This window comes from Dasypus novemcinctus, chromosome 14 (assembly GCF_030445035.2).
Source record: "Dasypus novemcinctus isolate mDasNov1 chromosome 14, mDasNov1.1.hap2, whole genome shotgun sequence".
Lineage (NCBI taxonomy): Eukaryota > Metazoa > Chordata > Mammalia > Cingulata > Dasypodidae > Dasypus > Dasypus novemcinctus.
The window spans coordinates 36,164,794-36,177,644 of NC_080686.1; the positions used below are offsets into that span (position 1 = coordinate 36,164,794).

General features: G+C 34.2%; 1 protein-coding gene across 26 annotated transcripts in view; it reads right to left on the bottom strand.

Annotated features, from left to right (window-relative positions):
* Window positions 1-12,851, bottom strand: part of STAU2 (staufen double-stranded RNA binding protein 2) — a 330,295-nt gene that overhangs the window by 268,109 nt on the left and 49,335 nt on the right. For 14 of the 26 annotated variants that reach the window (XM_071207860.1, XM_071207862.1, XM_004462474.5 and 11 more), the window contains one exon: window positions 12,314-12,444. The exons of the other annotated variants lie outside the window; for them this stretch is intronic. In XM_071207860.1, the coding sequence (XP_071063961.1) occupies window positions 12,314-12,427 (114 nt within the window). In that variant the 5' untranslated portion in view covers window positions 12,428-12,444. The remainder of the gene's footprint in view (window positions 1-12,313; window positions 12,445-12,851) is intronic. 26 annotated transcript variants of the gene reach the window in all.

The following is a 12,851-nucleotide window of genomic DNA, read 5'->3' on the forward strand; positions in this document are numbered from 1 at the left end:
TTGTTCCCATTTCAACTTACCCCTTTCCTTATACATCTATATTCCATTCCACCATACTTCTATGAGCCCAAAATCCTGTTGTTCATCTTTTAAAATTCAGCATCAGGTTAGAGGATTTTTTGCAGGAAGGAGATCAGGTAGAGAGCACCTTAACCACATGATCAAAATTGGCCTCACCAAAATCAAACTAACATTATGGACTGCCTAATGTGATCCAATGAAAAGTAAACATCAACTCTGAAGTATTCTTACCAAAAAATGTTTAAACTGAACCTAATCATAGGGAAACAATCAGAATATTCTATAAGAAAACTGGTGTAGGCTATTCAAAAATGTCAATATTATAAAAGGAAAAATAAAAAAGGCAGAGAGCTCTTACAGATTAAAAGACATCAAAGAGCCATGAAAAGACCTAAAAATCAAATACAATGCATAATACTTGATTGGATTTGTATTGGAAGAAAAAACATGCTATGAAGTACATTTTAGGGACAACTGGGGAATTTTCACTATGGAGTATATATTAAGTAATAATATTAATCAAAGTTAAATTTCCTGAGTGATGAAAGTATTGTGGTCATGTTGAAGAATGTCTTTGATCTTAAGAGACAGAAATCTAAGTAATTAAGGGTAAAGTGTCATGATAGCTGCAAATCAATTCCAAATTGCTCAAGGAGAAAGTATATGTCTATATAGAAAGAGCAAAAGATAAAGTAAATGTGGGACTATATTAATGATTAGTGAAACTGAAAGACATATGCATATTACTCTTCCCATTTTTTTATATAGATTTTTAATTTTTTAAAACAGAATTGTGAAAAAATGTATAAGCATTTGAAATACAAAATAATACCTGCATGTTGAGTGATTTTAATTACATTTCATTTTTAAAATATACATTTACCTGATTTTAAATACCTTTTCAATAACTTTTTTTCAAACTATTTAGCAAAGTATTTGCCCTCTAAGAGGACAGAGAGTAAAGGTTTACATTTCATATATATTTCACATGTTAAAAAACAGTTATCAACCTTGAGATTGTGATCTTAAGATGGTATCAGGAAAATAAATTCAGCATACTCTCCATGTTTTGGACTGACTTCTCATAAACATCAATTACATAAATCTAATTGTCTACTGGGTCTTTCCACAAAATTAAGAGGTATAAAGTCATATAAAACATCTCCTCCACTCTGCCCAAATCAGTTCATATTCCAGAATGTTCTGTCCATTATTCTTCTAGTAATTTGGGTTGAATGCCTTCTTCTTTATTCTTACCTAGCTAAGTCTTATTTAACAACAAGCAATTCCTAATTTCACAGTATTTGCCAAAGACCCTTATAAATGCAGATTTAGAATACTTCATTTATCTCCTATCTCTACTCTTCTCTGCCTCCTCAACATTCAGATATCATTTTCCCTCACAGGCCAGAAACATTGGAGTGGCCTTCCTTGTTCCCTCCATTTCTCTCTCCATTCTCCTTTAGTTATCAAAATTAACTCCACTTCAAAAACATTTCACAGATCTGGCCTCTCCTCTTTATATGCTTTACTACTTTGTCTTAGTGGGGAGAATCAATCTCTCTCCCCTAAACTACTACAGACCATCTGAATAATTCCCTTAACATCAGACTTTCCCTCATATTCAGACCCTTAGCTTTTACAAGTTGTAAAAGACAAATATGTCCAAACCAATCCTTTCCTTTTCTAAAATCTCTCTCTTAAGAATCTTTGTAGGATAAATTACACATCCCAGGAGAAAAAAAACACGTTCTTAATCTTAATCCATTCCGGTGGGTGTGAATCCATTGTAAACAGGACCTTCTGACCAGGTTACTTTTAGTTAAGGCATGGCCAGCTCAACCATATTGGACTTTAATCCGCATTACTAGAGTCCTTTACAAGCAGAATGAAATTCAGGCAGAGAGAGAAATTTTTCAGAGAGACAAAGACAATGCTATGTGCATTGCCATGTGATGAGAAAGCCAAGTACCCAAGATTTGCCGGCAGCCAGCCCCAGAATGCCAGTCTTCAAGGAGAAAACATCACCTTGCTGGGACCTCGATTTCAGACTTCTCCTAGCCTCAAAACCATGAGACAATATTTCCCCTTGTTTAAGTCAACCTATTTTGTGATCACAGCTGGGAAACTAAGAATCTCATTGCAGTAGGGGTTTTGTAGATAGTCCTGATCAAGTGGAGGAAATTTCTTTTTATTCCTCTTTTGCTGAAAGTTTTTTTTTTAACACCAAGAGATACTGACTTCTATCATATTCTACTTCAGCATTAATTGAAGTAGTCATATTGTTTTTCTTTTTTAATTTCTTAAATATATATATTGAATTGCATTGACCCACCCTTGAATTTCTTGGATAAAATATTTGGTCATGATGTACTTATTTCTCTCCCTCTCTCTCTCTCTCTCGCTCTCGCTCGCTCTCTCCACACACACACATATATGATATGTTGCTGGATTCTACTTGTTAATATTTTATTAAGGATATTTACATATATTTTTATGAGGGATATTAATCTATAGCTTGATCTTGGTATCAAGCTATTTCTGGTTTTATAGAATAGGTAGGGAAGCACTTCAGTTTTTTGGAAGACTTTGGAAAGATGTGGCATTATTTCTCCTCAAATATGTGGTAGAATTCATCAAAGCAATCTGGGCCTGAAGTTTTCTTTAACTACAAAATCATGGAAAAGGATGTGGCTCAAGTGACTGGGCTCCAGTCTACCATTCAGGAAGTCCTAGGTTCGATTCCCAGGGCCTCATGGTGAAAGCAAGCTGGTCCACGCAGCGGGCTGGCCTGCATGGTAAGCTGGCCCACACAAAGAGACCTGGTACAACAAGATCAGGCAACAAATGAGACACAGAGGAGGGGCAATGGGAGATGCAGCAAACCAGGGAGCTGAGGTGGCTCAAGCCATCAAGTGTCTCTCTCCCACTTCAAAGGTCCCAGGATCAGTTTCCAGTGCCTCCTATAAGAGAAGACGAGAAGAGACGACAAGCACAGACACAGAGAGGAGACAGCGAGCACAAAAAAACATGGGGGAAGGGAATAAATAGTTTAAAAGTATAAATTCAGTATCTTTAATATTGAATTCAGGTGAATTAAATTTTCTGGAAAGAGCTTTAGTAATCGGTGTCTTTCAAAAAATTTAAATTTATGTGTTTATTGGCATAAAGTTGTACAAAATACTTCTTTGTTATCCTTTTAATATCTGTAGAAACGGTACTGAGATCACCTCTCCCATTCCTAAGATTTGTAATTTGTGTCTTCTCTTTTTTCCCTATTCAATCCAGATAGAGGATACCAATTTTGTTCGTCTTCACAAAGAATCAGCTTTTGGTTTCAGTGATTTTTTTCCTTCTATTGTTTTCCTGTTCTCTATTTCATTAATCCTTATTATTTCTTTTTTTCCTGCTTTCTTTGTGTTTAATTTGATCTTTATTTTTGGTTTCTTAAGTTGGAATCTTAAATCGTTTGAGACTTTTTCTTTTCTAATATTGTCATCTAGTATTAAAAAATTCCCCCTAAACACTGTTTTAGCAACATCTTTGGATATGTTATGTTTTTATCTTCAGTTTAAAATGCTGTCTAATTTCCCTTTTGATGTCTTTTTTACCCATGGCTTATTTAGAAGTATGTCATTTAGTTTCCAAATACTGGGGAATTTTCTAGAAAACTTTCTGTTATTACTTTTTCAATTTAATTCTATTGTGGTCACGAAACATACTTGGTATGATCTGAATCCTCTAAGTTTACTGAAACTTTGTTTTATGGCCTAGAATTTGCTCTATCTTGGTGCATGTTCTATGAAAATTTGGTAACAATTGCATATTCTACTCTTCTTAGGTTGAACATTCTATAAATGTTAATCAGGTCAGGTTGGTTGACAGTGTTATTCAAGTCTATATACTTGGTGATTTTCTGCCAACCTGTTGGAAGAAAATTAATGATCTAGAGAGGGGTATTGAAACCCCTGGCTTTATTTGTGGATTTTCTATTTCTCTTTGAATTTCTACCAGTTTTTGTTTTGTTTTTGTGTTTTTTGTGTGTGTGTGGTTTTTCTTGAGGTACTGGGGCCAGGGATTGAACCTGGGACCTCACATGTGGGAAAGTTTAGAACTGTTACATCCACTTGATGAATTGACCCTTTAATCCTGATGAAATTTCCTTCTTTACCATTGGTAATATTTTTTGCTCTGAAATCTACTTGTCTGATATTAATATAGCCATTCCAGCTATCCTTTGATTCATGTTGGCATAATATATCTTATCCTATTACTTTTAATACTATATGTATCTTCATATTTGGAGTGTATTTCTTGTAGACAGACTATAGTTAAGTCTTGATCTTTAATCCAATTTGACAATCTCTGTCTTCCAAATGGGGCATTTATACCATTGCATTTTAATTTTCACAACAATCCTATATGTTCTTATTAGCCCAATTTCACTAAAGAGGTGAGAACACTGAAAGCTAGAAAGAATAAGTAACTTTTCCAACGCTGTACATTGTAGATGGTGTGACTCCAGAATTCTGCTCAAAATTCCTAAACTTTTCATTGTAATAAGATTGTCTTAGTTTTCCAGTTGCAATCACAATACCACAAAACAAACAACTCTATAATTTGCTATAACAAACAGTATGAGTACTTTACATATTTTATCCCGTTCTATTTTTTAAAAATAAATGTTTAGGAATGCAATTGTCATGTAAATTAATTAGGATATAGCAAATATTTCTTATCTAAAATAAAATCCTTGAATCTGATTATCTGGGCTTATCTCAAAGAAAGTAAGTTTCCACTGTTTCAAAAAAGTTTATTCTATCATTTATTTATATTCTCGCCTATGACTCTCTCCCAGATTTCCCTTCCATTCTCCTTATTTCCCTATCCCATACTTTCACTGGAAATGTACATATAAAAGAAAATCATGGTTTCAATCCTGCCTGAGAATAATGTGTTTCAAAGACACTTTCTATATCTCAAAATCTGTAGTCTGATCTGATCACACTTAGCCAGTTGAGGAAATCCCGACATACCAGCATCAGCCAAATATAAGAGGTGGAACATTTTACAGGACAAACGACACCATTTCACCAATAAATCTATGTCATGGGGACAAGGAGGAGGGAACAGGAAGATGTTATTAAATAAAAGAGACCGCAGTAACATAATCACCAAAAGTAACGTGATTCTTGTTTAGATCCCATTTACCTAAGATACCTGAGAAAAGACTTTGAGTTACTAAAAGAAAAGGTGAGTATGGATCAGGTATTAGATGATATTAAAGATTATTCATCTGTTGGGTGTGATAATGTCATGGTAAGTGGTGTGTTTAAGGTCCTTATTAGTTAGATGCATCCTAAAGCACTTATGGGTTAACTGACATAATTCTTTAAAACACTCCAGGGGAAAAAGTGGAGGGAGAGGGGGTTGTATAAAAATGACATGATATCAGAAATTGTTTGAAAGTCAACTTTTGTGTATTTTTTAACTTTACATAATAAGTCTTTGGAAGAGATTGGTGGGTTTCATAATGAAGGTCATGGGACTGAGCTCCTTAAGGACAGGCTGGCTTTGTGTATGTATGTGTGTGTGTTTGTGCATGTATGTGTGTTTTCAGTCCTGGACCAGTGACTTTCACAATAAATACTTAACATATTTTAACAAAAATATTTTTAAAAATCCTCTCTACTGGAATGAGAATTTAAGGCTTTAAATGTACAGGGTTCCTATGTGAAATGATGGAAATGTTTTGGTAGTAGATGATGGTGATGGTAGCCCAATGTTGTGAATGCAATTAACACCATCGAAATATATATCTAAATGTGATTAAAAGGGGAAATGTTAAATTATAATGTGGTAACAGAATAAAAAATTTTTTAAAAATCCATGGAGCTGCAAACGCAAATAGTAAGCCCGAAATTAAACCATGGACTTTAATTAAGAGTAAAATTTTTTTGAAAATACTGTAATTATAAAAATGTGCTATCATCAAAGGTATTAAATGTTCCTACCAATGCAAACTACCATTGATAGGTGACGTATGAGGATCCTGCATTTTGTGCATGATTGCTCTGTAAACCCACAACTTCTCTAATATAGAAAATAAATAAAGTTTTAAAAAATAAAAATCCTATCTATTAAAAAACAATGATACAATTCTTTGGAAATGTCCATTATCAACATAATTCTTAAGAATTTACAAATAATCACTCCATTATACTACTCTAGAATAAGAATTGTGTTTCTCAATTTATAGATGACAAAACCAAGACCTTAAATAAGTTGTTCAAGGCCACACATGCTGGACTATATATAGGGCAACAACATGCCTGGCAAATCTAGCAAAGATAAAATAATAAAATTTTTTTTAAAAAAGACTTCTTGACTTCAAGGCCACTGAGTGATATTGCCTCTCCCTCAACTATATCTACTTCAAACCAAACCTTTTCAAAGTGCCAGCTCTAGTGCAGCTTTCTTAACATTTACTGGTGCTATTTGGCAACTCCTTATCAAAACAAGGAGATAGAGAAAAAGAAAGCACCATTTTATGGCATTGCAGACTCTTCTCCTTCTACTCTCAATTATAATATTCGTTTTGTTTTGTCAGATTTGAGAAAATCAAAACAAACCCATAAATCAAATAAAGAACTGTGTACAGGTATCTAGGAGGTACAGCAATGTCATAGTAACTCACATTAATGCTAGGTATGTTAAACTGCTTCAGAAATCAATTAAAGAGTGAGAAGAAAAAGAAAAGAGGGCCAGGTAAACATTAAAATCAAGAGTTTTTTATTTAGTTGTCCCATTTAAAAAGTTCCCGTAAGTTGTTCAGATTCTGTGAGTGGAAAGAACATGCAAACATAAGAAAGATCATTTCCCATCAAGAAATGTGTATGAGAAGACAGTTCTGAACCACCTTAAAATGGGACACCACCTCTGTGCCAAAATTCCTCAACTCTAGCTACACATTTGAGTCACATAGGAGCTTTATAATATTCTGATGCCTAGGTCTCATTCCAGACTAATTTAAATTAGAATTTGGGGAATGTGACTAGGTGTAAGTATTGTTAAAGCTCCCTTGATGATTCCAATGGACAGCCATGGTTAGGTGTATATGTGTGTGCATATTTGTGTAAGTATATATGTATGTATGCGTGTGTATATGTATGTGTATGTACATATGTAAATTCCAATATAATTGGTTAATGTCCCAAGAAAAATTAATGAGTTGGGACTAAGTTTAAACTTTTCTTGCAGGAGATAATCATTTATCTCATTAAAATGTTTTACGCCTCACTTAAGGCCACTGGTAGACATACATGAATGAAAATGACTTTGCTTTCCACAAAAGAAATCCAGAATTAGCCAATAATATATTAACGTCCATAATGAAAGAATAAGTCATACTTAAACTCATGAAGGATTATCTTCATTCAAGAATGTGTCAATTATTCTATTCCTCACTCTTAAAAAGAACGAGCACCAGAGTCCTGAATCCCAGGACTGACAAGAAATAAGAATGCGGAACAAAGGGTATCTATGAGACCCACTCTGGTCCACTTTCACTGCCATAAACAGTCTTTGAAACCTTGGCAATGAGAAGAGATAGGTATCAAATCAGTTTGTCAGTTCATAAGCACCTCCAAAATAAGGATTACTAAAAAATCTTAGAGAAATCCAATCCTCCTGGATTTCTCCAGAATCCTCTAGGGAGAGGAGTCCTCCTTTAGGAAACATGGGGGTAGGAGGAATAACTTAAGAGCTATCCAGTACCTTGGAATAAAACGTAAATGCCTGTGAGTCTTCAGAAGGCACAGTGCTAATTCCAATTAACTAGCAAAAAATATCAGAGTCAGGAAGACCCTGACAGCAGCTGTGCTGTCCCCAGACTACTCAGATGACTAACAGTCCTCATCTTGCTGAACTGGACCTCAATTCAGGAATAACCAGTGCTCCTCAATAGAAGTGTAAATTGTGTTGGAACTCAACTAATGTTTAGGAACACATCATTACTCTGGATTATAAATGTTAGGATTTAGACTATTAGGATTTAGGCCAAGATACTAAAAACAAAACATCAAAGTGAATATTCTTTGCAAGGAAAAGCATCAATTCTGTCTTCTAATGTGTATGTGAATTCTTCTGACACACCCTAGTTCGCTAGATTCTAATTGTATGTAAGTACATAAAAATTATTTCTCCACTTCATAATTCATTTTTACTTACAACCTACACAGCAGTGTCAAAATTTCAAAGGAAAAACTATTTTGGAATACCAAAAACCCCACTGCCAAATAGCAATCACAAAGTCCTAAAATATGCCTCTAATAATAATAACAATAATGATGTGATATACTCACATATGTAAATCTAAAGTAAAACATTATTAAAATAGTAGAAAAACAAAAGTAACGACCCCAAATAAAATTAATAGATACTATTAAATGTGATATTTCTTCTCAAATCTATCTTCTATTAACGAACTTAGAACAATGTAAAAAAAAACAGTATGTAAAGAAGGCTGGCTTCAAATTAAACCTTTTTCTCATTCATTAGCTTTAAGCCTTCATTAGAATACAAACTTTGTTCTGGTTTTCTGGGTGCAAAATTTCACATTTATCCACTGCTTTCAAAATTAAAGACAAAAGAAACCTTCAGCCCCTTTTCTTTCTGTATTTCAGAAAAGTTTACTCTTTGATATCTACCTATATGGCTAACTCAATTTTCATTCATTCTTTTCAACCAACAAATATTCATTAAGTACCTACATTGTGTCCTTTGTTTACTGTGCACACAGCAGTGAACAAAACAAAAATATGTCCTGCCCTCAGAAAGTTTCCATTCTAGTTGGAGGAAAAAGTATATTTTTAAACATGGTTCTATGCTATTAAGAAAAATGAAGGGGGTAGTGTATGTGACAGAGATCAAGAATTCACTTATAGGTGCCTTCAGTTTGAGAAATCTGTTAGACATTCAAGTAGAGATGATCAGTAGGCAGTTACATAAACAAATCTAGAGAACAGAGAAGAGCTCTGAGCTGGAGACTTAAATTTGAGCATGTCAGTATGTAGGTGTTATTAAAAGCTATGAGACTGTGGCTCATCAACAAAGTCAAGGGAGTAGGGACAAGAGGTCCAAGGTCTGAGCACTAGGGCATTCCAACAATAAAACGCCCTAGAGATTAAAAAAAAAGATGTATATATGAAATGAAATGTAAAGATGTGGCCAATAAGATCATGGAAAACCAGAAAGCACAGTGTCTTGTAAGCCAAGTGAAGACAGCATTTCAACAAGGAGGAATGATCCCCTGCATCAAATGTAGCCGAAATACTAAGTAACATTAGGACTGACAAGTAACTTATATTTCACAAGGAGGGTACAGGTGTTCTTTAGACAGGTTTTGATGGACTAGTCAAAGCAAAAGTTTGATTGGAGAGAAAATGAAAGAAAACTGGAACAGCTGGAATGGACAACTCTTTTAAGAAGTTTTGCTGTAAAGGAGAGGAGAAATGAGGTTATAACTGAAGGGAGAAGTGGAAGCAAGAGTTTTTAAGATGGCAGGAATTTGTATGCTAATGGAAATGATCCATTAGAAGAAGGAAATTATTGGCATAAAAAAGGAGAGCACACAGCAGAGCTGGAGGAAGAACATGGAGTAGGAGAAAGGGAACATAATCTATTACACAAATAGGGGGGTTGGCCAATACAGCCAGTTCATCCATAATTCAGAAGGGAAGGCAGAGTTTGGATTTGGAGTTGGAATTTTGCCATACAAGAACTTCTAACCAAGAGAGGTAAGAGAACTGAGGGTACATGTAAGGCATGTAAAATTTAAGCTGTGTAAAGAGCAATGTGAGGATTGAGGAGTATGAGGAATAGTGAAAAAAAAAATTTTAATTAAAAAAAAATTGTAAAGGCAGGATAATAATTCCAGGTTCCAATGGTGTGAAAGGACTGTTGAAATCAAACTACTAGATGGAATGAACTAGAGACTAAGTAAGTAAATGTGAGAAACAGAAAAGAATGCTTGAAATTAAAATTATACAGGATATCAATTATTGATAATAAGGTTATTGATAATATAATCACAGCAATGAGTGGCTGAAGGAGACTGAAGGACAAGATAATTAGAGAAAAGGACATTACAAGGCGACTGAAAAAACTGGAATATGTTTTATACCACTGTTAAATTTCTTGAACTATCTGTACTTAAGGTAGCTCTAGAAGTGAGTGTCCTTGTTCTCAGGAAATGTACATGTAAGTTTTAAGTGTCAGAAGGGAGTAATGTATTCATTCAACTTACTCTCAAATGTTTAGAAAATATAGAGAATGATATGACAAATATGGCAAAATGATAACAGGTAAATCTGTGTATCTGGGCGATGGGTACATGAAGTTCTACGTATTGTATTCAAATTATTTTTGCAACTTTTCTGTAAGTTTGAAATTATTTCAAAATTTTAAAAAATAATAATAATAATTGGAGTTCAAGGAACTACAAGGTCAGTATGTTGGAAACAATTGTCTACTTAGACATTGAAATCACCAAATAGTAAAATAGGAGGAGTACTAAAAAATGTGGTGGAATCACCCACGGGTCAGTAAATGATCACAGTAAGGAAATGCGGTAGTTAGTTTCATGACATGAAATTCAAGCTGGGGGATTATATTAAGGAAGAATAGTTGGAATTGGCAAATAAGAGGCAAGGAAGACATATACTAGAGGAAACAGATAACATAAAAGTAAAATACATACCCTAAATAAGCTCAGTCTAGCACAAGAGTAATGGCCAACAAAGACCATTGTACTACAGCATAGTAAGAACTATCACTGAGAAAGGCGGTCCTGCAGGAAGCCCACTGGAGCAAAAAAAGCTTCACAGAGGTTACAAAGACATGACATATGAGCAGAGTGTTCAAAATGATTAAGGGCAAAAGGACTGGCAGAGAGAGCACTACAACACAGGCAAAGGAAGAGGTGAAAAGAGCATGAACTATTCAGATAAATGCAAATAGTTTAACATGATGAAGGCCAGAGTAGATATGAAAAAGTCAGGCTACATGACTGGACAAGTACACTAAGACCACAAATATTTTCTCTGCAAAATGCAAGAATGAGAGATATTACAAATTAAACTGTTACCCAAAAATCCTTCATAAAAGCTTCTAATAGGGAATAAATGGACTGATTTAGTTTTATCTTTTAGTCACTGTACCCAAAAAAATTAAATAACCCAAAAACCAGTTGTTTTATGAAAATTAATGAATCTTTAGGAATCAATTATTTCCACATTTCTCATCATATACAAAAATGTATGATCACCATCATAATCTCCAACTACAAAGATTAAAAATGTTCCAAGGGGCAGCAGATGTGGCTCAAGCTGTTGAGCACCTGCTTCTCACATGGAAGTCCCGGGTTTGGTCCCTGGTGCCTCCTAAAAACAAAAAACAAACAACAGGCAAACAAACAAAAAAACCAACTCAGGGGGGCCGATGTGGCTCAGTAGTTGAGCCCCGGTTTCCCACACTAAACGTCCTAGGTTCAATCTCCGACCCCAGGACCAAAAAATGTACCAAGGAAAATTATGTGTCACTGATATTTTTCAAGCAGAAGAACAGAACTATACAGACATAATGTATTAGTTGTCAATTTCACCTCAACATGTACATATATAAACATATAGATGTGTGTGTGGTTACATATAATTATAAATTACTACCTTATTAAAAAGAACAATATTATTAGTGCATTAAAGTATGGATAACATTCTTATATATACAACTTTTACAAATGTTGACTCTTGGAATTAAACATCACATTGGAAAATAATATCTCACTAGGTAATGCATGCTTTATTTACTCTGTCTCCACTTTTACTTGAGCAGCTGTGATTTAATGGGAAAAGCACTGTACTTGGGAGCCAAGAATACACATCCAAGAGCTGGTCTTGGCACTTAGGAACTGTGTGATCACAGATAAGTCATTTAACTTTTCTGGGCTAAGTTTCTTAATTCACAAAATGGAAAGAAAGAAACCCCTATTATGCAATTTTGTTAAAGCTTTGTGAAGCACAGTATCTGAAAAAGTTTTGAAAAACCATGAGCCATAAAACTGTGTAATGTTACAGACTTCAAAATATTAATATAGAACTAAAAGCCTTCAGGCCATCCATCACTCTCCCCACACACACACACACATACACACACAAATAAAGCACAATTAAAACCTGAGATGATAAATCTGATAAGAGTTTGATAATCTCACCACCTCTCTTCACGACCTTACCTTCGAATGAGCAGGCCCTCTTTCATTCAGAAGTTTATACTGGGGTTGGACTCTATTGAAACGGGCTAACTCATTTACCAGACACATTGGAGTTTTCTCTTTGGGGTTTGCCATTTTATCTTGGAGAGAAGCTGTAAATAAAAAGGCTGTAAACTTTTTGCGAAGAATGACTTTATAAAATGGAAGAAAAACTCTGACTGTTTAGACTGAAGTCAGATTGTGCATTTGAATTAAATTATTTTCATGAATTTTGCATTTAAAATTCCAATCACCTAATAATTTCCATTACATGCAGCAGAAATATATATCACATTTAAAACAATAAATTAACTTTTTTCCCAAGTACCAAAATTTCTACATAGAGGATAACAGCATGCTTGAAGATTTTAATATAGGATTATAATAATTTAAAGTTTAACTGATCTTAAAAAATTTCCTTTCTGAGATTTTTCTTACTATAAAACTAAATTCATCTATCTATTTTATTGTTTGATCTTAATTTTTCCCTTCCCTTTCGAAGCAGCATGTTAGAGAAAGT